The 24692-nt window shown below is 41.5% G+C and overlaps 2 protein-coding genes across 3 annotated transcripts; one reads left to right on the top strand and one right to left on the bottom strand.

Annotated features, from left to right (window-relative positions):
• Positions 1-6036: 6036 nt before the first annotated feature.
• On the bottom strand, positions 6037-11706 carry twist3. Of its 2 annotated transcripts, XM_029664723.2 has the most exons (3): positions 9028-11706; positions 8046-8161; positions 6037-7179 (listed from the first exon to the last, which is right to left on the bottom strand). In XM_029664723.2, the coding sequence occupies exon 1, from the start codon at positions 9764-9766 to the stop codon at positions 9185-9187; it is 582 nt and encodes a 193-aa protein (XP_029520583.1). In that variant the 5' UTR covers positions 9767-11706; the 3' UTR covers positions 6037-7179; positions 8046-8161; positions 9028-9184. The 2 variants fall into 2 exon arrangements, with proteins under 2 accessions (XP_029520583.1, XP_029520582.1); XM_029664722.2 differs by lacking the exon at positions 8046-8161.
• A 7999-nt stretch (positions 11707-19705) lies between these two features.
• On the top strand, positions 19706-23970 carry LOC115132824 (E3 ubiquitin/ISG15 ligase TRIM25-like). Its single transcript, XM_029665564.2, has one exon. It carries the CDS (start codon positions 19742-19744, stop codon positions 21365-21367), a length of 1626 nt encoding a protein of 541 aa, XP_029521424.1. The 5' UTR covers positions 19706-19741; the 3' UTR covers positions 21368-23970.
• The last annotated feature ends 722 nt before the right edge of the window (positions 23971-24692 follow it).

Genomic DNA, 24692 nt, shown 5'->3' with positions numbered 1-24692 from the left:
AACAGACTATTACTGTTAGCACTATGGAGATGTATCTTTATGATGGTGTATACTTCTCCTATAGACCTTGTGGAGAGAGTCCATCTCCACTCGAATGTATGATACAGTACTTGACATCATGCTGATTATTCATTTTCAGATGTACTGTACCTATACACATCCACGCTAAGCCTGCTCCAAACTGAAACTAGTTTGTGAGAATTCCTCAAGTCTATTTTGTGTGTTCATGAAATGACATCCAATGTAGATAGTTTTTGTTGTGAGTTTAAATGTTTACCACATTCCACTTTCCACAGTTCCATTTTCTACATTCATTCTAGATGTTATGTAGTTTGTCTTAATGGGCATTTCATCTAGATTGCGCTCATTGTTGGAAGCTATTCGGTGAATGAAAAGAAACTGTCCACCATCAAATTCAGAAGACATATTTATGAAATGTGTTTTCACAAGATTCACATTATTATTTTGTATATGACCCCATACCTCTGGAGTGTGGCTGAATGTTTAACTGTATCATACGCTCTCTATTACTGCGTATTATTGTGTGTTCCATATTGAAGAAGTCATGTTCTTTTTTTATACAAAATTGAAGAGAGTGACAGAGAGAGAGAGCATCCACTTCTGTCTAAAACAATATTTACAAGGCACCTTTTGAAAGGGACATGCTCTCTGTGCTGGTGCTCCGACTGGTGATACACATCAATGTTGTCTTAACTAGACATTCTTCTCTAACCTCAGCTGCATCCTCACCCCTAGTTGGCATTGAGAGAGAGAGAATGGTAACCATGCTAACAAGTCTTTTAGCCCTTTCCTCTTATACTCTGTACCAACCACTGTGGATAGCTATGTGTGTCTAGGAGACCATGTATGTGCAAGAAGGTCATAACTATTGCCAGTTTTCATTGTTCATTATTCTTTGTATTAGCTATATGTTTTGTTTTCAAGACTCTGGGCAATGTTTGCCCATAAGGTCGCCTCAAAGACTTGTATAACATTAAATAGAATCAGCCACCATCATTCAAACGCTCTTAGAACTGACAGTGACTGTGTTGTCTGTCTCTTAGAACTGACAGTGACTGTGTTGTGTCTGTCTCTTAGAACTGACAGTGACTGTGTTGTCTGTCTCTTAGAACTGACAGTGACTGTGTTGTCTGTCTCTTAGAACTGACAGTGACTGTGTTGTCTGTCTATTAGAACTGACAGTGACTGTGTTGTCTGTCTCTTAGAACTGACAGTGACTGTGTTGTCTGTCTCTTAGAACTGACAGTGACTGTGTTGTCTGTCTCTTAGAACTGACAGTGACTGTGTTGTGTCTGTCTCTTAGAACTGACAGTGACTGTGTTGTCTGTCTCTTAGAACTGACAGTGACTGTGTTGTCTGTCTCTTAGAACTGACAGTGACTGTGTTGTGTCTGTCTCTTAGAACTGACAGTGACTGTGTTGTCTGTCTCTTAGAACTGACAGTGACTGTGTTGTGTCTGTCTCTTAGAACTGACAGTGACTGTGTTGTCTGTCTCTTAGAACTGACAGTGACTGTGTTGTGTCTGTCTCTTAGAACTGACAGTGACTGTGTTGTCTGTCTCTTAGAACTGACAGTGACTGTGTTGTCTGTCTCTTAGAACTGACAGTGACTGTGTTGTGTCTGTCTCTTAGAACTGACAGTGACTGTGTTGTCAGTCTCTTAGAACTGACAGTGACTGTGTTGTCTGTCTCTTAGAACTGACAGTGAGTAGAACCGACAGTGTGTGTTGTCTGTCTCTTAGAACTGACAGTGACTGTGTGTGTCTGTCTCTTAGAACTGACAGTGACTGTGTTGTCTGTCTCTTAGAACTGACAGTGACTGTGTTGTGTCTGTCTATTAGAACTGACAGTGACTGTAGAACTGACAGTGACTGTCTGTCTGTCTCTTAGAACTGACAGTGACTGTGTTGTCTGTCTCTTAGAACTGACAGTGACTGTGTTGTCTGTCTCTTAGAACTGACAGTGACTGTGTTGTGTCTGTCTCTTAGAACTGACAGTGACTGTGTTGTGTCTGTCTCTTAGAACTGACAGTGACTGTGTTGTGTCTGTCTCTTAGAACTGACAGTGACTGTGTTGTGTCTGTCTCTTAGAACTGACAGTGACTGTGTTGTCTGTCTCTTAGAACTGACAGTGACTGTGTTGTCTGTCTCTTAGAACTGACAGTGACTGTGTTGTCTGTCTCTTAGAACTGACAGTGACTGACAGTGTGTGTTGTCTGTCTCTTAGAACTGACAGTGACTGTGACTGTATTGTCTGTCTCTTAGAACTGTCTGTCTCTTAGAAACAGTGACTGTGTTGTCTGTCTCTTAGAACTGACTGTGTCTTAGTGTCTGTGTGTCTGTCTCTTAGAACTGACAGTGACTGTGTTGTGTCTGTCTCTTAGAACTGACAGTGACTGTGTTGTCTGTCTCTTAGAACTGACAGTGACTGTTGTGTCTGTCTCTTAGAACTGACAGTGACTGTGTGTGTCTGTCTCTTGAACTGACTGTCTCTTAGAACTGACAGTGACTGTGTTGTCTGTCTCTTAGAACTGACAGTGACTGTGTTGTCTGTCTCTTAGAACTGACAGTGACTGTGTTGTGTCTGTCTCTTAGAACTGAGTGACTGACTGACAGTGACTGTGTGTGTCTGTAGAACTGACTTCTTAGAACTGACAGTGACTGTGTGTGTCTGTCTCTTAGAACTGACAGTGACTGTGTGTCTGTCTCTTAGAACTGACAGTGACTGTGTTGTCTGTCTCTTAGAACTGACAGTGACTGTGTTGTCTGTCTTAGAACTGACAGTGACTGTGTTGTGTCTCTTAGAACTGACAGTGACTGTGTTGTCAGTCTCTTAGAACTGACAGTGACTGTGTTGTCTGTCTCTTAGAACTGACAGTGACTGTGTTGTCTGTCTCTTAGAACTGACAGTGACTGTGTTGTCTGTCTCTTAGAACTGACAGTGACTGTGTTGTCTGTCTCTTAGAACTGACAGTGACTGTGTTTGTCTGTCTCTTAGAACTGACAGTGACTGTGTTGTCTGTCTCTTAGAACTGACAGTGACTGTGTCTGTAGAACTGACAGTGACTGTGACTGTGTCTGTCTCTTAGAACTGACAGTGACTGTTGTGTCTGTCTCTTAGAACTGACAGTGACTGTGTTGTCTGTCTCTTAGAACTGACAGTGACTGTGTTGTCTGTCTCTTAGAACTGACAGTGACTGTGTTGTCTGTCTCTTAGAACTGACAGTGACTGTGTTGTGTCTGTCTCTTAGAACTGACAGTGACTGTGTTGTCAGTCTCTTAGAACTGACAGTGACTGTGTTGTCAGTCTCTTAGAACTGACAGTGACTGTGTTAGAACTGACAGTCTTCTTAGAACTGACAGTGACTGTGTTGTCTGTCTCTTAGAACTGACAGTGACTGTGTTGTCTGTCTTAGAACTGACAGTGACTGTCTGTCTCTTAGAAGAGTGACTGTGTTGTCTGACAGTGACTGTGTTGTGTCTGTCTTAGAACTGACAGTGACTGTGTTGTCTGTCTCTTAGAACTGACAGTGACTGTGTTGTGTCTGTCTCTTAGAACTGACAGTGACTGTGTTGTCTGTCTCTTAGAACTGACAGTGACTGTGTTGTGTCTGTCTCTTAGAACTGACAGTGACTGTGTTGTCTGTCTCTTAGAACTGACAGTGACTGTGTTGTCTGTCTCTTAGAACTGACAGTGACTGTGTTGTCTGTCTCTTAGAACTGACAGTGACTGTGTTGTCTGTCTCTTAGAACTGACAGTGACTGTGTTGTCTGTCTCTTAGAACTGACAGAACTGACAGTGACTGTGTTGTCTGTCTCTTAGAACTGACAGTGACTGTGTTGTCTGTCTCTTAGAACTGACAGTGACTGTGTTGTCTGTCTCTTAGAACTGACAGTGACTGTGTTGTGTCTGTCTCTTAGAACTGTGTCTCTTAGAACTGACAGTGACTGTGTTGTGTCTGTCTCTTAGAACTGACAGTGACTGTGTTGTCTGTCTCTTAGAACTGACAGTGACTGTGTTGTCTGTCTCTTAGAACTGACAGTGACTGTGTTGTCTGTCTGTCTCTTAGAACTGACAGTGAACTGACAGTGACTGTGTTGTCTGTCTCTTAGAACTGACAGTGACTGTGTTGTGTCTGTCTCTTAGAACTGACAGTGACTGTGTTGTCTGTCTCTTAGAACTGACAGTGACTGTGTTGTCTGTCTCTTAGAACTGACAGTGACTGTGTTGTGTCTGTCTCTTAGAACTGACAGTGTGACTGTGTTGTCTGTCTCTTAGAACTGACAGTGACTGTGTTGTCTGTCTCTTAGAACTGACAGTGACTTAGAACTGACAGTGACTGTGTCTGTCTCTTAGAACTGACAGTGACTGTGTTGTCTGTCTCTTAGAACTGACAGTGACTGTGTTGTCTGTCTCTTAGAACTGACAGTGAGTGAACTGTGTTGTGTCTGTCTCTTAGAACTGACAGTGACTGTGTCTCTTGAACTCAGTGACTGACTGTTGTCTGTCTCTTAGAACTGAAGTGACTGTGTTGTCTGTCTCTTAGAACTGACAGTGACTGTGTTGTGTCTGTCTCTTAGAACTGACAGTGACTGTGTTTGTCTGTCTCTTAGAACTGACAGTGACTGTGTTGTCTGTCTCTTAGAACTGACAGTGTTGTCTGTCTCTTAGAACTGACAGTGACTGTGTTGTGTCTGTCTCTTAGAACTGACAGTGACTGTGTTGTCAGTCTCTTAGAACTGACAGTGACTGTGTTGTCAGTCTCTTAGAACTGACAGTGACTGTGTTGTCAGTCTCTTAGAACTGACAGTGACTGTGTTGTGTCTGTCTCTTAGAACTGACAGTGACTGTGTTGTCTGTCTCTTAGAACTGACAGTGACTGTGTTGTCTGTCTCTTAGAACTGACAGTGAGTCTCTTAGAACTGACAGTGACTGTGTTGTGTCTGTCTCTTAGAACTGACAGTGACTGTGTTGTCTGTCTCTTAGAACTGACAGTGACTGTGTTGTGTCTGTCTCTTAGAACTGACAGTGACTGTTGTGTCTGTCTCTTAGAACTGACAGTGACTGTTGTGTCTGTCTCTTAGAACTGACAGACAGTGACTGACTGTGTGTGTCTGTCTCTAGAACTGACAGTGAGAACTGACAGTGACTGTGTTGTGTCTGTCTCTTAGAACTGACAGTGACTGTGTTGTCAGTCTCTTAGAACTGACAGTGACTGTGTTGTCTGTCTCTTAGAACTGACAGTGACTGTGTTGTGTCTGTCTCTTAGAACTGACAGTGACTGTGTTGTCAGTCTCTTAGAACTGACAGTGACTGTGTTGTCTGTCTCTTAGAACTGACAGTGACTGTGTTGTGTCTGTCTCTTAGAACTGACAGTGACTGTGTAGAACTGTCTGTCTCTTAGAACTGACAGTGACTGTGTTGTCTGTCTGTCTGTCTCTTAGAACTGACAGTGACTGTGTTGTGTCTGTCTCTTGAACTGACAGTGACTGTGTTGTCTGTCTCTTAGAACTGACAGTGACTGTGTTTGTCTGTCTCTTAGAACTTAGAACTGACAGTGACTGTGTTGTCTGTCTCTTAGAACTGACAGTGAACTGTGACTTGTGTCTGTCTCTTAGAACTGACAGTGACTGACAGTGACTGTGTTGTGTCTGTCTCTTAGAACTGACAGTGACTGTGTTGTGACTGTCTCTTAGAACTGACAGTGACTGTGTTGTGACTGTCTCGTAGAACTGACAGTGACTGTGTTGTGTCTGTCTCGTAGAACTGACAGTGACTGTGTTGTGACTGTCTCGTAGAACTGACAGTGACTGTGTTGTGACTGTCTCGTAGTGCACCAGTGGGTATCTGTTGTCTATGAAGGGTTTAACTCTGTTAGAGTTAAAGTGTGTTGAATACTGTACATTAGCTCTCCTGTAAAGTTTTCCAGGGGTCTATGGGCCACACTCATTTAGTCTTAGTTGCCAGTGGGCCACTCCTCACCATTTCTTTTTATCTTGTCCTTTTTATGATCGACTTTTTGTCCTTTTTATGATCTACTTGCTAAAGTCACTGTAAATAGATACTCAAGACCAAAATGCATCACACATGTGCCTTGAATCATGTATTGGTAGCCTTCACTAACAAGTTTAGAATAACAAAAAATGACATTGAATCTTTTTTCATACGTTCATACTTTTATTTGACCTTGATTGTTTCCTCCATATTTCCTATGTGTGTATAGAAAGAATGTCTATTTTGTACTGATTTTCTCTTAATTAAAATGGAAAATGTTGTGTGTGCACATGTGTAGGTGTGACATGTTTGATATACAGTGTACACTCTCATGGTCCATTAATGCATGTATCCACATGTGCTTCTGTGGTTGGGTATATCACAAGATTTCTTTCCAACCAATAAATATTTTAGAGGCCTTATTTTCCCCCAAAAGAACAACAGCTTTATGTGCAATTATACCTTAGTCTGCCAGAGCAGACTTCTTAACGAGGCGTATGTTCTAGAGCACTAATTAAGGCTGACAGGGTAACTCGTAGATAGATCCCAGGTTATTTCACACACAAACACAAAGAAGGATAATAAGTCCAAGTATTTCATATGTATTTGGTGTTTAGAAATGCCATTGTGTCATCGTCCATCTCCAAATATTGAAGGCTGATGGTGGACCATGCTGGTGTCGTCGCAGTACAGGGTTAAAGGTGAGACCGGTTATAAGATGAGACACACATTTTATTATATGGACAAGAAAATCACAAGGCATGTTTTATCCACATATCTACAATTGTAATACAAATACATTCTTTACAGCAACTGATTCCCTTTTAATCAAGAATGTTCTATTGTTTGTGACGACATGCATTTACACTAGAAAAGGAACATTCACATGACTTACATTTGTGTACAAAACTGTTTCTAAGTCAAAGTTGCAATTTCCAGGTCATAAAATGCTTTAGTTGTCTGTCTTCCAGGCCTGCTAGTAGCTCAAAATTGTTGCCCTGACGATTCGGTGTGCGCTCGAGGAAGCCGAGTCTCTACAGTACCTCTCCAGAGTGAGGGCAGGGCTGAGATCTGTGATTTAGTTGGTCCAGAGGTGTAAGTACAAACCAGTAATCAAAGGGATTGCAGACCAACGTGAAGGCTTCTCAATCGCCTTGGTCCTATGCTGGGGAGACACAAGATAGAAACATTCTGTAAGTGCTCAAACATAATGCTAAATATGCTATTTCCTTTTGCTTTAAAGAAAACACATTCTTATTTCATGATGCCTAATAAAATCTCTGCACTTTAACAGTTAAACTGGTAATGGGCATAACTCCCTTCAGTATTAAAATGTTTACGTCCATTTTCCCTGGAGGTCAGGGCTGTGTGTTTTGTTGACCATGTCCTTGTAAAATGTGGTATTTTGATTAAATGCAACTGGATAATATCAATAAACATGCATATAAAGGCAAAAGTAAACGCAATAAATATAAGTATAAACGTCCAATCGAAAGTGTGGCAATAAGTTCAACAACAAGAACAAAGCAGGCTAAAACACCAATGTATATTTGATCTCCATGAAAGACAGGGATAAACATTGACGCCTCCCTGACAGAATACAAATCTGTATTCATGTGGCACACACACACACACACATATATTCCAAAGCAACCCCATAGAATAGCAGGGAGAACATGAGAAAGGTTAAGAAGACATTAGCTGGAGAATACTACAGGACACTAATGACAAAGGAGCAAATCATGTCTTCCTTCAGAATCAGCTTGCAGACACAACGGCCATCCCAACAAACACAAACACTGAGAATGCTTCACTCATATCTAACCGCCTGTTCCTCCTATATTCATTTCACCTGGTATTTAAGAAAGGGTCAAAGGACATTTCACTTTCATTCGCCTCAAACACAATTTCTAGAGGACAGTGTTTGAGAATGTCACAGCGAATAACATGTCAATGTGTGCTAGGTTGTATGAACACACTGTGCTGACTGTAGTATGAAAAAGACATCCCTTAGAAGCGTGGTAACGGTACCTCTTGTGAAGTGGGTAAAGCAGTGGTTTCAAATGGCAAATGTGTGGCCACTGGTGAAGGGAGGCACAGCCACTGATGAGGTGTCTGATAGCCATCTTTACCATGGAGATGTGGAGCTGGAAGAATCAATGGCACCTCTTTCATTTAACTTAGTGCTTTGTGGGAGTGCAGTAGACAGCCCTCACTTCTCCTTTGATGGCTAACTGCTGCATGGTTTCTCAAAACCAGGTTATTTTTTTCAGCCTCGTCAAGATCTATCTCATTTTCGTCCAAAAGGAAAGAATTTCAAAGGAAGGTTTTACTACCAAAATAATAAAAAAGGGACTTGGTTTGGGTGTAGGAAAGTGAAACTTGTAATGTCACTTTTTTCACAATCATTTGGCTTCAAAGGCCGATTAATATTATTATTATTATCTAAAATGATGAGACTAGGAGGTACAATGAGTTATGGCTGGCTGGGTAAAACTCTTTCTTTCTCTCTCTCTCTGGAGGAATTCATTCTTATATGCCTTTCACATAAATATACAAATATATATATTTAAAAAAAACATCAAGTCTATTAAGAAGTTGTATATGATTATTTTTATGATTTCTTGTCCATTTCTTGTTCTTGGACCTATTAGGTCCATAAACATGATGATAATCATGGGCTACATTTAGCTACCATCATATATCGATTTTCAGGACAAACTGATCTTGTAGAATAGTTACAGTATACCTTGTATGTAAAAACAGATTTGTGGGGACCTAAGATGTGCTGTTCTATGATCCTCCCTTGTGATTTACTTACTTGGCTTAGTTATTAGGTTTCATTCTGGCAAATGTCCAGCATTGCATTTGATACGATATTAAAACACCAGGTTCATCTCTGATCACCTTCAGCAGATCTGTTGAATTACTACTTCTTTGCATGCAATATAAAACAGTGTCATTTTTTTTTGGAAAGATACTATTGAGTATGAATGGTATGTATCGTGCATACCTGGTGTAGAGTGGTGGAGGAGTTAGATGGTGTGAGGATGAGGGTCAGAGAGCAGGGGTCAGAGGTCATGGGAGATTTGGTCCGGAGGGCGCAGCTGTGGGAGGGCGAGGGGGCAGGAGGGGAGGGCGAGAGGGTGTTAGAGAGGTAAGTGGGAGGGCTAGTGGGTAGCGGACATGGACCAGGCCCCCTCCATCCTCCACACTGAGAATGCATAGCTGAGTCTCTCGTGGGCTAGGTAGTTACAGCTGGCCAGCTTGGCGTCCATCTCATCACTCTGTAGGACTTGGTAGAGGAAGTCAATGTAGCGTGAGGCCAGCTTCAGGATCTGAATCTTGCTCAGCTTGTCTGACGGCAGCGTGGGGATGATCTTACGAAGCGAGGCAAAGGCATCATTCAGGGACTGCGTCCGTTGGCGCTCCCGTACATTGGCGACCACCCGCTGGTGCTGAGGGTCCTCCAGGGGCTGGCCTGGGATGGGGAGAGGAGACAGGGAGGGCTGGGGACTCTTCTTAGGCCTCTTGGGTCCTGATGGGATCAGACTGGGCGGCCCTCCTGTCGTTGACTTGTTGTCCTCTGTTGGCGATGAAATGTTGTCTTTCCTGGTGACCCTTTTGCGCCCGCCAGCCCCTGGTGTTACCACCACCACAGGGCATTTGTTTGGAGCACAGTCTGGCTCCTCCTCGCTGGACACCACCCCTCCCTCAGGGTATTCACCACAGCTTGACGGATCCTCTCTCATGGCAGTCTATCTACCTAACCCTGTTTCTACACCTACACTGTTCTATCCCACTCCTCTGTTCTCTCATTCAGGGCCTCTAATGGGCTATGCCTCCTTTAGTTTCTCTGTTCTATGGCAAGCCTGTATATAGAAATACCAGAAGTGATCTGCCAGGTCTGCTAGCAATAGAAAGCAAATGGAAAAATAATCAATTCTCAGTATTGGAAATCCATATGTTGCCTACATCTAGACATGACAACAATTTAACAATACAATCTGCTCGCTACATTCAGAACGGCAGTTGCGTCCAGTATCCTAGCTCAATGTAAGACAGCAGCCAACCTGCATCTGGCTTTTTAAAGAAGAAAGAGGATGGAACTTGTAAGTTCCCACCCATCTGTTCCACAGATTGGTCCAGATGGGTTCTAAGGCACAGCCAGGCCAAGCATAACAGGAAGAGAATGCGTTTTGTGATTGGTAAGGGTAAAGGGATGAGGCGGAGACAAAGGCACGTGGGTTGACCAATCAGATGGGGATATTCTGCCGTTCTTTTTCGTATAAGTTGTCCAAGTTTATAGGTTCCAGATTTCTTCCAAAACAAGTAGCTCCCCTCCCCCATACCTCCTTTTCCCTTCTGAAAGTCTCCACAACTCAACACCATCATCAATTCCTTTGGATTTTGAAAGTAGGACCTAGACAATATTCTCCTCACATGATGTACTATAACTCCTCAGGACAGACCTTGTTAGTGTGCCCAGGTTTCTTAGAATAATTAGAGGCTTTGCATGAGGAAGAGAAAAAAACACTCTTTAGTAGTTCTAGAGAGATAGATACTATAGAACTAGGCTGTCATTATCTTAACCTTTCATCGAACTGAATCGTTTTGTACAGTTTCATTGCATTCAATTTCACAGTTCCATTGTTTTGTAAGTCAGAAAAAGCCTCAGAGACAGTGTGTTCAGATTCACTTTGTTTTACTGGAGACCTGGCACAGTCTTCTGAGCGGTAGGCTAAAGGGGAAACTGGCATACCAGAGTAGCAGTGAAGTCTAATAGCAAAATTAGCTCAAGTAAAGGAAAGAATGAGAGGTTCTGAATCTAAGGGGTGCCTCTGGAAACATTTGTTTCATCCTCTGTGCCAGAACATGAACATACCCTTCAGTTCCACCACCATCACTCAGTTCTCAAACATTGCAGACATCCACAACACAGGAACAAAATCTATTGCTTGACTTTTGAGATTCGATTCGAATAGGCCTCAGTCCAAAACAGTTCCATGAATGCCCTCCAATGTAAAAGTGCACTGAATCCATCAGGGACATTGGGTTGTGTTGCACTAGGGTACAATGTTTATATGTGGAATCACTTGAGTGCATTTAGTATGTGGTGTGGGTTATTCTCTGAAGAAATGTGGACCTGCGGAAAGAGACTTCATGTCAACATACTTACAGTACACAAACAAAATTCACCTACATCTGTTTTACCTACCAAGATTAAGTACGTGCCAAACTTTCTAGATAAAACACATGCCAGACTTCCACTGTCCGGTCCAGATGGGCAGTAAAGTCGGGGGAATCGGTGATCTGTTGATTTAAAATAATTATCTTGGTATAATCAGGAAACTGACCTGAATGAATACCCAACACTGGTCAGCGTATAGGCCTAGTAATACAAGCAACATTCCCTTTAAAGCTAGAATCCTTTATCTTTGGACATCAATAATGATATATACCCATTGATTCTTGAAAAATAGAACTTATAAACGTCAACTGTCGTACCCCACCAGTACACCAAATATAAGATTGTTTACAAACATTGGGGTAAAACAATGAAAATGTAAACAAACACTGTATAGCCTCAAAACATGGTTTTCATTTTGATATCCTGGATGGTCAATCCTATATATACGGTATATATACACTACCGTTCAAACGTTTGGGTTCTTGTTTTTAAAAGAAAAGCTCATTTTTGGTCCTTTAAAATAACATCAAATTGATCAGAAATATAGTGTAGACATTTTTAATGTTGTAAATGACTATTGTAGCTGGAAACGGCTGATTTTCTTATGGAATATCTACATAGGCGTAAAGAGGCCCATTATCAGCAACCATCACTCCTGTGTTCCAATGGCACGTTGTGTTAAAAAACGAATCCAAGTTTATCATTTAAAAGGCTAATTGATCATTAGAAAACCCTTTTGCAAATATGTTAGGGTCTAGGCAGAGTTGCAAAGAAAAGGCCATATCTCAGACTGGCCAATAAAAAGAAAAGATTAAGATGGGCAAAAGAACACAAGACACTGGACAGAGGAACTCTGCCAAGAAGGCCAGCATCCCAGAGTTGCCTCTTCACTGTTGACGGGTATTATTTAATGAAGCTGCCAGTTGAGGACTTGTGAGGTGTCTGTTTCTCAGGCTAGACACTCTAATGTACTTGTCCTTTTGCTCAGTTGTGCACCGGGGCCTCACACTACTCTTTCTATTCTGGTTAGAACCAGTTTGTGCTGTTCTGTGAAGGGAATAGTACACAGCGTGTACGAGATCTTCAGTTTCTTGGCAATTTCTCGTATGGAGTAGCCTTCATTTCTCAAAACAAGAATAGACTGATGAGTTTCAGAAGGATTTTCTTTGTTTCTGGCCATTTTGAGACTGTAATCGAACCCACAAATGCTTATGCTCCAGTTACTCAACTAGCCTAAAGAAGGCCAGTTGTATTGCTTCTTTAATCATAACAACAGTTTTCAGCTGTGCTAACATAATTGCAAAAGGGTTTCTAATGATCAATTAGCCTTTTTAATTTTTTAAATTTTGAATTTAAACTTTATTTAACCAGGTAGGCCAGTTGAGAACAAGTTCTCATTTACAACTGCGACCAACAGCGAAAATGATAAACTTGGATTAGCTAGCACAGCGTGCCATTGGAATACAGGAGTGATGGTTGCTGACAATGGGCCTCTGTACGCCTATGTAGATATTCCCCCAAAAATCTGCAGTTTTTTAGTAGTCATTTAGTAGTCATTTACAACATTTAATAGTCATTTACAACATTAACAATGTCTACACTATATTTTTGATCAATTTGATGTTATTTTAAAGGACAAAAAATGTGCTTTTCTTTCAAAAACAAGGACATTTCTAAGTGACCCCATAAGTGACCCCAACATTTTTTGAACGGTAGTGTATATGTGATGGAATGTGTGGACATTATGGACAGTATGTGAATAGAATATATAGTATATTTAAAGAATACGTGGATAGAATAGTATATGTAAAGCAATAGTTAAATAGGATAGACTTGAGTAGAACACAGTATATACGTATGAAATGGGTAGAACAGTATGTAAACATTATTGAAGTGACCAGTGTTCCATTATTAAAGTGACCAGTGTTCCATTATTGAAGTGACCAGTGTTCCATTATTAAAGGGACCAGTGTTCCATTATTAAAGTGACCAGTGTTCCATTATTGAAGTGACCAGTGTTCCATTATTAAAGTGACCAGTGTTCCATGTCTATGTACATACAGTATGGCAGCAGCCGACAAGGTGCAGAGATGAGTAACCATGTGGTTGCCGGCTAGTGACTAAGTTCAGGCCAGGGTACTGGGTGTAGGCCGGTCAGAGATTGCTATTTAACAGTCTGATGGCCTTGAGAAAGAAGCTGTTTTTCAGTCTCCCTGTCCCATCTTTGATGCACCTGTGCTGACCTCATCTATGAATTTGAGAGTGGATACATTTCTCCAGGCCCATCCCTTAGCTTTTTACCAAAACAGAGGTGGGGTGACCGCTTTCTTATTGTTTCAATGAAAGACTCTAGCTTTAATTGGTACAATGGGGTGCATTGTTAGTGTGTCCTCCTCAGAGTCATCGAGAATCCTGTGACTGATCAAACTATTTATACATTACAATTCCATTGAACACCCTCACCGTAAAAATAAATATCTCAGAGCTAACGGAATAATGGAAAATGGATATCAGGGTTGATATAAACACACATATACACAGCACATTTCCAAAGAGGGGCCAAGCGTACTCACAATACCCTGTGTTGTATGGAAAGCCCCCTGGAGATAGCCAACGTCTGGAAAAGGTAAGAAATCTCTGCCTTCTCCTGTTTGAACTGCACGCTCAAACGAGGACTTAGCCTAAATATTTCCACTGAGAGAGACGGCAGAATGTTATCACATGTGGAGGTTATATACACACCCTCACGCATATGCACAGACATACACACCTACATGCCCTTATACACACAGACACACACACCTACATGCCCTTATACACACAGACATACACACCTACCTGCCCTTATACACACAGACACACACATGCACCACATGAATAGACACACACGCATATACACACAAACATCCCTGTAACACAAACATGACTCCACATTCGGATATAGAGATGTGATGACAGCATATGGGTATACCTGAGACCTTCACTCAGTCAGAGAAACAGTAAATCATATCCAGTTCAGATATAAAACAGAGGGGTGTATAAGAACTGAGACAGGTACCGTCTTCTGACTGGTTCTACCTTGCGTGCCACTATGTCATTGTCTCTGTAACATGGAGGAATGCCTGACAGAAAAAACAAGAAGAACTCAGTCTCAGAGTAGAAAAAGGGAATGAACGAAGGAGAGAGGCAGGGGAAAAAAAGTCTCCCCAAACAGAACCAGATGGAGGGTGTGGGGCGCTCTTTGATCTCCTCTACTCTGCCTGATTGATGTTGCACATTTCATTTCCTCGTCAGGGATGTGACATAATGTTTCGGCCACTATTTTCTCTTTTTTTACTAAGTTTTCTGCAGTGGTAACACACCAAACAATGAAAAGACTGACCATCGAAATAAAAAATGCTGGAAAAAGACAACTTGACTGGAAATATTTCTGAACCCTCCAGTTCTGGTGAATCTACTTGTGTAATGAAGCAGTTCACAGCTAAAGTGTCATAATAAGACACAGTGAAACTGCTGTGTGTGAGGGATCATGTCTGTTATAGCATGGCTGACATCCACCGGAATGTTCTATACTTTAGCTATGACCTCAGTCCACATCTATTCTAATTCAACAAGAGAAATGAGCAGTAGTAAAGCAGAGATCTCCAATGGTGTAACCCAAAGCTTTAATGATGACTGCAAACACACTGCTTTAATATCTAATTTCCCGACAGGTTATTTTGGACTCAGAATTGCTATTTAATAGATCTATTATACGGTGGTGAGTGAGTTATGACTCTACACAGGGGTTTTTCAATTATTCTTACAATATTTTGTGTGTGAAACATTGGCAGCCTTGAAGAAGAGTTCCATTGCATGTTAAATTCGTATTATTTTCCCACATGCCAGATACTTTGAAATAACACTCAAACCAATCCCAAAGAATGGAAGCTAACATAGTGATGAATTGCACAAATTCCAACAGGGATACTTTCCCCTCCCTCCTGTCACACAGCCACCCTTCACCCCACTGCCCAAAGCTGTGGGACACCCCCACATCTGGCCTCCATTTCCTCCAGCGAAGAGACACTTCCTGTGGGCAGGGTTTGAGGGAGAAAGGGACTGCATGTCTAATGTTTGGATATGCTGAGGGTGCAGCAGGGGCAGGGGTGATATAGATTTGGACACAGTTCAGGGTCAGAGGGGTATCAACTAATGTTATGGTTAGAGCAGGATGTGCTTGGCCTGGATAAGAGACAGTTGCAGTAAAGAGTATTACTGTCTCCTTAACATATTTAAAAGTTTCAAAATGTCAGTCAGTTATTGGTTGCAACTTTCTCCTAATACCTTAGTAAACATAGAGCAGTGTTGTTTGATAGAAATACAGTAAGCCATCAAATGTAATACTGTGTAAAATAAACGGCTGTATAGTAAACAATATATACAGGTAGTAGGAATATTCAGGCATCTCAGACATTTTAGGGCCGTTCCAGAGACCTGTTTTAGAGTAAATCCATAAAAAGTGTCCTTTATATCTGACATTGCTTGAAAAGCGGTGGGATATTTGTTTTGAAGTTGGCTCTTGTAAACCCCCCCTCACCTTATGTTCGAAAAAGACTCATTACTGTTCCAAGATGGGGGCTTAGAATGCTTTTTTATGGATGAAGTTTATAATCCCCAAACATATGCTGGCCTACTGATTCTTTCTAAGGATTGACAAATGATAATTATCTCTCGCTCTCTACCCCCCTCTCTCTCTGCTACTGTGATGGCACACTGTGGTATTTCACCCAATAGATATGGGAATTTATCAAAATTGGGTTTGTTTTCAAATTCTTTGTGGATCTGTGTAATCTGAGGGAAATATGTGTCTTTAATATGGTCATACATTTGGCAGGATGTTAGGAAGTGCAGCTCAAATTCCATCTCATTTTGTGGGCAGTGAGCACATAGCCTGTCTTCTCTTGAGAGCCAGGTCTGCCCACGGCGGCCTTTCTCAATAGCAAGGCTATGCTCACTGAGTCTGTACATAGTCAAAGCTTTCCTTAAGTTTGGGTCAGTCACAGTGGTCAGGTATTCTGCCACTGTATACTCTCTGTTTAGGGCCAAATAGCATTCTAGTTTTATATGTTTTTTTGTTAATTCTTTCCATTGTGTCAAGTAATTATCTTTCTGTTTTCTCATAATTTGGTTGGGTTTACTGTAATTGTGTTGCTGTCCTGGGGCTCTGTGGGGTCTGTTTGTGTTTTTGAACAGAGCACCAGGATCAGCTTGCTTAGGGGACTCTTCTCCATGATAATCTCTCTGTAGGTGACGGCTTTGTTATGGAAGGTTTGGGAATCACTTCATTTTAGGTAGTTGTAGAATTGAACGTCTCTTTTCTGTATTTTGATCATTAGCGGGTATCTGCCTAATTCTGCTCTGCATTATTTGGTGTTTACGTTGTAAACGGGGGATATTCTTGCAGAATTCTGCATGCAGTCTCAATTTGGTGTTTGTCCCATTTTGTGAATTCTTGGTTGGTGAGCGGACCCCAGACCTCACAACCATGAAGGGCTATGGGTTCTATAACTGATTAAAGTATTTTTAGCCAGATCCTAATTGGTATGTCGAATTTTATGTTTTTATGTTTTTTATGTCCTTTTGATGGCATAGAAGACCCTTCTGGCCTTGTCTGTCTGTCTCTCCCTCGTTGTCTGATTGAAAATTGCTACAGTATTTTGGAGAAAAGGGTGCAATGAAATGAATAAAAAAGTGGTGCCACTTCAAAGCCCTGCATATTACCAGGAGTTTAAAGTTACCTGTGGTGCCAGAGTAGTTTTAATATTCCCTGGGAAATGGCACACGCCCTCGCAAGTCAGGCTCTGCCTCTAACAGTAACCAATCTGCCTCTTAATAACTAAATGGCAATTTATGAATTACAACTCAAATCTCTGCCATAATAGCACCAAATTATTCTCTCCAAATGCACTGTAGCACAGCAAAGTCAAGTCCCAGTCCAACTCTCCAGCAGAGGATGCCAAAGGCACTATAATAGTGAATTAGTAATGGATGCCTAGTGGGCTGGAATGTTTTTGGGGTACTCTCCCTGACATTGGCCACCTGTGTGCTCTCTGATGGTGTCAAGTTACCTCGATATTACTAAAGGTGTCCCTCAGGGGTCGATTTTGGGACCTGTCCTCTTTACTATTTATGTAAATAATATTTGTTTATCTGCAAAAACCTGTAACATTAATCTGTATGCAGATGACTCTGTTATGTATGGAATTTCCCAACGTCTGACCAGGCTATGTTGGAGCTGTAATCTGATTTTGTCGCCTTGCAGAAAGTCCTTGTTGATTTAAATTGGTACTTAATGCAGGAAAAACTACATGTATGCTGTTTTCTAATTCTCATAGAAATATTTTAGATGGCTTTCACATTTATGCATTGGATGGTTCTTTCATTGAGCAGGTTCCCACCTATAAATATCTGGCCTTTTGGATTGACAATAATGTGGAGTTTAAAAAGCATACGGATGAGCTAGTTAAGAAGCTGAGATTTAAAGTAGGCTTCTTTTATAGAAATAGATCATGCATCTCCCTAAACAGCAGGAAGCAGATTGTACAGTCAGATTTCCTGGCAGATCTTGACTATGGTGACACCATGTATCGGAATGCAGCAGTCACTACTAATAAACATTCGGATGCCGTCTACCACAGCGCCCTTTGCTTTATCACAGGCGACAGGTTTAATATGCATCACTGCATCCTGTATCAAAAAGGATGTCTGGTCCTTATTGAAGTCCCGTAGATCACTTCATTACCCCCTTGCTGTTTACAAATCTCTACTACACAAGATTTCAACCTACCTCACATCACTGTTAGCATTTTAAAATATGAGATACCAAACCCTTCACAGGTCTCAAGGTTCACAACTTTCGGGGTTCCACTAGTACGTATTTTTTGAACAGCCTACCAAACTCCCTATATCTTGACACTCTGGTGCCTCTTGGCCAGTTTAATACTTTAATGTTGAATGAATTTAATGTGAATCACAACTGTTTGGATTGAATGTAAATAATTGTACTTGTGGTGTTTGAAGTTGTAAGTGTTGATTCTGTAATTTGTAGTTTACTTTTATTTTTAATGTGTTGTATTGTTGTCCTCGGGTCACCATTGTAAATGAGACCCTGGTCTCAATGGGTTCTCCTGAATAAATAAAAGTTAAATGTCAACATCCAAGATACAATTAATTGCATGAAAACTACAGTATGTTTATTATTTAGTGTTACATAACACTTTAAAGGTTGAATTTAGATTTTAATCTGCAATATTCCATGATATATGGTTGGGTTTAATTCCATTTACATTCCTGTCAATTCAGGAAGTACACTGAAATTCTTCAAATTCTTGGAATTTGGATAACTTTCTGAATTGACTATAATTTAAATAGAATTGACCCCAACCCCGTTGTCTTCCGACTGGTGGCGTCACTCCTACGCAACGCTCGTCTCTCAATCAGTGCAGGCGGAATCGTCGCACGATCTGATGTAAGACAATGTCCCAACTCTGCTCTGTCTGTTGTTTGTTATCTAGGCCATATGTTTTAGTCATACTATATGATCACAGGAGGGCCACCTGGCAAGCCCCTGCTGGACTTTTTGGAGCTTTTTTGACTTCCCCTGTTTTGTCCTGAAAGACACACTCCAGCATTTAAAAAAAAAAATCCTATTGAAAAACAATACCCCACGTATAAATACAAACATGTACAAACACTTAAGGGTAAAAATATGTGTTTTGAGCAAAATAGTGTTTTTCACGGAGTTGGTCTGAGTAGGCCATTCAAGGAGTTGGTCTGATGGTGCCTTCTGATGTCACCCCCCCTTGCTTGAGGAACAATAAAGGAGCGATACTGATGTGCCTTTTGTTAAGTAAATCACATGATAAATGAGCTGAAAAGGAGACTGAGGTAGGACTTTAAGCCTGCACTGAATTCAGTGTTTGCTTGTTTTTAGCTGTCCTAAATAAACTAAACCAAAAAAATAGAGACCTCTTCTTATCCGCTGTTGACCTGGCTTAAAACTTGTCATTTTCCACCACTTCGGTAAAAACACAAAACAAAACACAAATTGGGAGACACTGGAATTGTAATTTAAAGTGAAGTGTTTACAGTAAACACGGTAAGATGGGGGGGGACATGTTTGTATGTACAATACTGAGTTCACCCATCTTACATGGCAGTTTCCTATAACCCAAGCAAACATTAGTGTACAACTCTTTCACCAGATCCTCATTTCTTTCCTCAGGTAAGAGATTCTTTTTGTTCGTTTAAATACTTTTGATTAGTGGATTCAGAACATATTTTAAGAATGACGTTATTATTTGTTCTGTCAACTTACTGTCAATGATGGCAGGAGTCTTGGCAGTATCACTTCTAGGAATGCTATTCAGCACACGTTACGACTTTGGTTGCCAGTAAATATCATTGCTCACTTCCTTGTCTTGCTCTCGTTCCCTTTGTCTCTTCAGTATGCTCTGAGGCCAGTGTGGAGAATCAGAGTGAACAAGGAAGGACCATGCCTCTGTCTAAACCAGAGAAGCTGTTAGAACATGAGCTCAGCTGCCCTATCTGCCTAGAGCTCTACACAAATCCAGTCTATCTGCCCTGTGGCCATAACTACTGCCTTGCCTGCATTAACGCTACAGACGCCAGCAGTGGAGAGAAGAGCCTGTCTCGCTGCCCTGAGTGCAGAGAAGAGTACAGTGGTACAGAGACACTGCACAAGAACTTCAAGCTCTGCGGCATCATAGAAGGCTACAGGGCCATTGCGCTAGTGGAGAACCTTGGGAGAGAGCCGCTGGAGGTACGCTGTGACCCCTGTCTGGACACAGAGACGTTGGCCATCAAGACCTGTCTAAAGTGTGAGATGTCCCTGTGTGCCAGGCACCTGCAGCGCCACACTGAGAGGGAATCCTTCAGGAGCCATGACCTGGTGGAGCCCCAGACTAAGCTGGGCCTGAGGAGCTGTGCTATCCATGGACACCTGCTGGAGTACTACTGTGTCAGCGACATGACCTTCCTCTGCGCCTCCTGCTTCATCAAGGGCACCCACCAGAATCACGATGTCCTGACTATCGAGGTGGCTGAGGAGGAGATGAGGCGGGTCCTAGAGAGCCGGAGCAAGGAGGTGGCCAACAGGCTGCAGCTGACCAAGACCCTGCTGCAGAGGGCTGCTGAGGACCAGGGCACCTCTGATGCTGTGGTGGACAAGCTGATGTCTACGGCTGTGGCCCTGATGGACAGCATGGCTGGTCTGGTGAGCAGGTACAGAGACAGGATGAGCCTGCTGCTGGAGGAGGAGAGAGGCCATCAAAGGAAGATCTGGCAGAGTGGCCTGGGGCTCCTAGAGGAACAGCAGAAGGAGCTGATGGAGGCCAACCAGAGCTCTGCCGAGGTCCTCTCAGTGACTGATAAGCATCTGTTCATCCACAGGTTCCTGCTGATCGAATCCCAGCTCACGGAAGTGGTGACAAGCACTGTGGCCAGAGTGCTCTCCAAAGAGCCTCTCAACACCAAGCGGCTTCAAGCCAGCCTGAGGATGAATGACTTCAGGGCAGAGATGGGGCAGCTCCTCCAGGCCCTCAATGTCCAGCTCAACCCTCTGGAGTTGACCTTCAACATCACCACAGCGCACCCCAGCCTGCTGCTCTCCAACGACCTGCGGACAGTCAAGTACATTGGCATCAAGCAGGCCTCCACTGATAACCCAGAGAGGTTCAGTACTGCGCCCCAGGTCCTCTGCTCCCAGAGCTTCACAAGTGGGGAGCACATCTGGGTGGTGGAGGTGGGCGACCAGAGCATGTGGTCAGTGGGCTTGTGCTACAAGAGTGTGCCCAGAAGGGGTGACCACAGCCGGCTGGGCCACAACCCAGTCTCCTGGCGTCTGCAGTGGAAGAACAAGAAGCTGACGGCGTGCCATGCCTCCTCAAACATGGCGCTGGTTGAAAAGACCAATCAACCGCTGAGGGTGGAGGTGGCACTGGACTATGAGGGGGGCACACTGATCTTTCACAGCACCAAGGGCTGTCGGGAGCACCTGCACACGTTTAGGGCTGTGTTCAGAGAACCTGTGTACCCTGCGTTCAGCATCCACTCCACCACCACAGCACAGTCCTGGATCACCCTCCAGAGTGGAGTGTGACACCTGAGCTTCCCTGTAAGTCCATCTATTAACCTTCAAGTGCCTTTGTTACTAACTAACCCAATCAATATCTGTAAATGATTCTAGTAATGGATCTTATCACCAAACGTGAGTCAATTATAATGAAACAGAATGTAATTGCCTCTTAAAATATACAGTAGAATCTGAATTAAAATGTAGTTCAGGCAGGTCCTTATATTGCTGTTTCATACATACATACATAATTAGACGTAGTAAGTACAGATATGTATTGCTATTCGTAACTAAAGGAATGTAATTTAATTATTTTGTAAAGAGACGTGACTGTATTTGATGAGTGTTGCATTGTTTCATTCAGACCATAAGTCTTGGTGGTTTTACATTGAGTTGTTTTAGCGTTGATACTTATTCATCAATGTACTATAGTAGGCCAGGCCTACAGCACATGTGAATATTGGATACTTTATATTTGTATTTGTTTCAGGGACAAGATGAAACGAACATGTGTGATTTGTAATTGTATTTGAAAATCAGTTCACTTTGGATTCATACACAATAAACAGCTATAAGGCAATGATACTGTACTTTGTGAATGGATTCAAAGTGGTTGTTGAGGAAAGACTTGATCTTCAGGGGAGACACAATGCTCAATGTTTATCTGACAAATAAACAGTGGTGGAAAACAGATGTCATACTTGAGTAAAAGTGAAGATAAAGTACATCAATTGAAAATGTCTTAAGTCAAAGGGAAAGTCACACAGTAAAATACTACTTGATTAAGTCTAAATGTATCTGTTTTTAAATGTACTCATGTACAGTGGTGGGAAAAGTCTTCAGTTGTCATACTTGAGTAAAAGTAAATGCTATACATCAAATGTCTTATATTAAGCAAACCAGACGGCACAGGGGCACATTCAGACATCATTTACAAACTCAGTATTTGTGTTTAGTGAGTTCGCCAGATCAGAGGCAGTAGGAATGACAATGCGTTATATTGATAGGTGCGTGAATTGGACCATATTGCTGTTCTGCCTCAGCATTTGAAATGTAATGAGTAGTTTTGGATGTGAGGGAAAATGTATGGCAGTAAAATGTACATATTTTCCTTAAGAATCTAGTGGAGTAAAAGTAAAAAGTACAGATACCCCAAAAAACAACTTAAGTAGAACTTTTATGAAGAGATTTCCAAGGCTTCAGAAGATTTAACCTGTATAAATTAAATGAGCAAAATGATGTATGTCCACAGTTCAAATGTTGAAGTCAGTAACTTAGTAGGACAGAGGGTGTGAAAGAGATGACTCTAGCAAAGCTTTCCAGGAATAACATCCCATGAGGCCCCACTCTGAAAGGTGAAAACAGTTTAACAGTTGTCACTTTCACATGCTGTACCCATCTTCAATTAGAACAACCAATTGACCTTGACAAACCAACATAAATACATTGGACATTGTCAAAGACTCCAGTCACTAAAGTCATAGACTATTCTCTCTGCTAATGCACAGCAAGCAGTACCGGACCGCCAAGTCTAGGACCAAAAGGTTCCTTAACAGCTTCTACCCTCAAGTCATAAGACTGCTGAACAATTAATCAAATGGCCACCCGGACTATTTACATTGACCCCCCTCTTTGTTTTTACACTGCTGTTTATTATCTATGCATAGTCCCTTTACCCCTACCCACATGTACAAATGACCTCGACTAACCTGTACCCCCGCATATTGATTCGGTACCGGTAGCCCCTGTATATAGCCTCATTATTGTTATTTTATTGTGTTAGCTTTTATTTTATTTTATTTCGTAAATATTTTCTCAACTCTATTTCTTGAACTTTATTGTTGGTTACGGATTTATAAGCATTTCACGGTAAGGTCTACACCTGTTGTATTCCGCGCATGTGACAAACAAGATTTGATTCGAACACAAATATAAACACAACATGTAAAGTGTTGGTCCCATGTTTCATGACCTGAAATGAAATAGTTCCATATGCACAAAAACCTTACTTCTCTAAAATGTTGTGCGCAAATGTATTAAACATCCCTGTTAGTGAGCATTGTATCCTTTGTCAAGATAATCCATCCATCTGACAAGTGTGGAATATGAAGAATCTACGGAGGAGTATTTCTGTCTATAATAAAGCCCTTTTGTGGAGAAAATCTCATTCTGATTAGTTGGGCCTGGCTCCCCAGTGGGGTCTTCTTGGCTCCCAAGTGGGCTGGCCTATGTCCTCCCGGGCCCACACATGGCTGTCTACATCCCTGTTAGTGAGGATTGTATCCTGGAAATTATTTTTTGTCTCTACTGAGTTAGGAAATCAGCTTTTAGTTATCTCGCACCTTATTTGTGGAACAATCTTCAAAATGTTCTTACATTTTTTGTTCTGTTTTTGTTTGTTTGTCTGGGCCAATTCAGAAAGCTGACTGAGGACCTTAATGCTGATTAATGTGTTTGTTTTTTATGACCATATTTTTCTTTCTGCTTGCATTTTGTATTTATATTTTCATGTGTATTTTCTGTCATTTATGTAACTTAGGGCTCATCTATAAAAAATACCTTGGTCTCAGAATGACTCCCTGATGAAATGAAGGTTAAATAAATAGAAAATGATTAAGTAGGTACACACACTGGTTTCTGTCTTCCAATCTATCTTGCCCAACAATACACATATTGGTTCTGATAGCTCATGGCCTGCGTATTTTGCAAACAAATATATATATATATGTATTTTTTTTTAAATAAATGTATTTTATTCATAATACAAAAATCAACTTACATTGCTACATCAAACATGTCTAGCAAACCAAACCAGGTATTAACAATGCTCAAACATGTCTAGCAAACCAAACCAGGTATTAACAATGCATCAAACATGTCTAGCAAACCAAACCAGGTATTAACAATGCATCAAACATGTCTAGCAAACCAAACCAGGTATTAACAATGCATCAAACATGTCTAGCAAACCAAACCAGGTATTAACAATGCATCAAACATGTCTAGCAAACCAAACCAGGTATTAACAATGCATCAAACATGTCTAGCAAACCAAACCAGGTATTAACAATGCATCAAACATGTCTAGCAAACCAAACCAGGTATTAACAATGCATCAAACATGTCTAGCAAACCAAACCAGGTATTAACAATGCATCAAACATGTCTAGCAAACCAAACCAGGTATTAACAATGCATCAAACATGTCTAGCAAACCAAACCAGGTATTAACAATGCATCAAACATGTCTAGCAAACCAAACCAGGTATTAACAATGCATCAAACATGTCTAGCATCAAACCAAACCAGGTATTAACAATGCATCAAACATGTCTAGCAAACCAAACCAGGT

The sequence above is a fragment of the Oncorhynchus nerka genome, linkage group LG7 (genome assembly GCF_034236695.1).
Source record: "Oncorhynchus nerka isolate Pitt River linkage group LG7, Oner_Uvic_2.0, whole genome shotgun sequence".
Classification (NCBI taxonomy): Eukaryota; Metazoa; Chordata; class Actinopteri; order Salmoniformes; family Salmonidae; genus Oncorhynchus; species Oncorhynchus nerka.
Note: the sequence above shows the minus strand (reverse complement) of the source record. Positions and strands in the feature narration are given on the sequence as shown.

Bases quoted from the DNA above. Each gene is read 5' to 3' on its own strand.
- twist3 (XM_029664723.2), bottom strand. From the start codon at position 9,766: ATGAGAGAGGATCCGTCAAGCTGTGGTGAATACCCTGAGGGAGGGGTG.
- LOC115132824 (XM_029665564.2), top strand. From the start codon at position 19,742: ATGCCTCTGTCTAAACCAGAGAAGCTGTTAGAACATGAGCTCAGCTGC.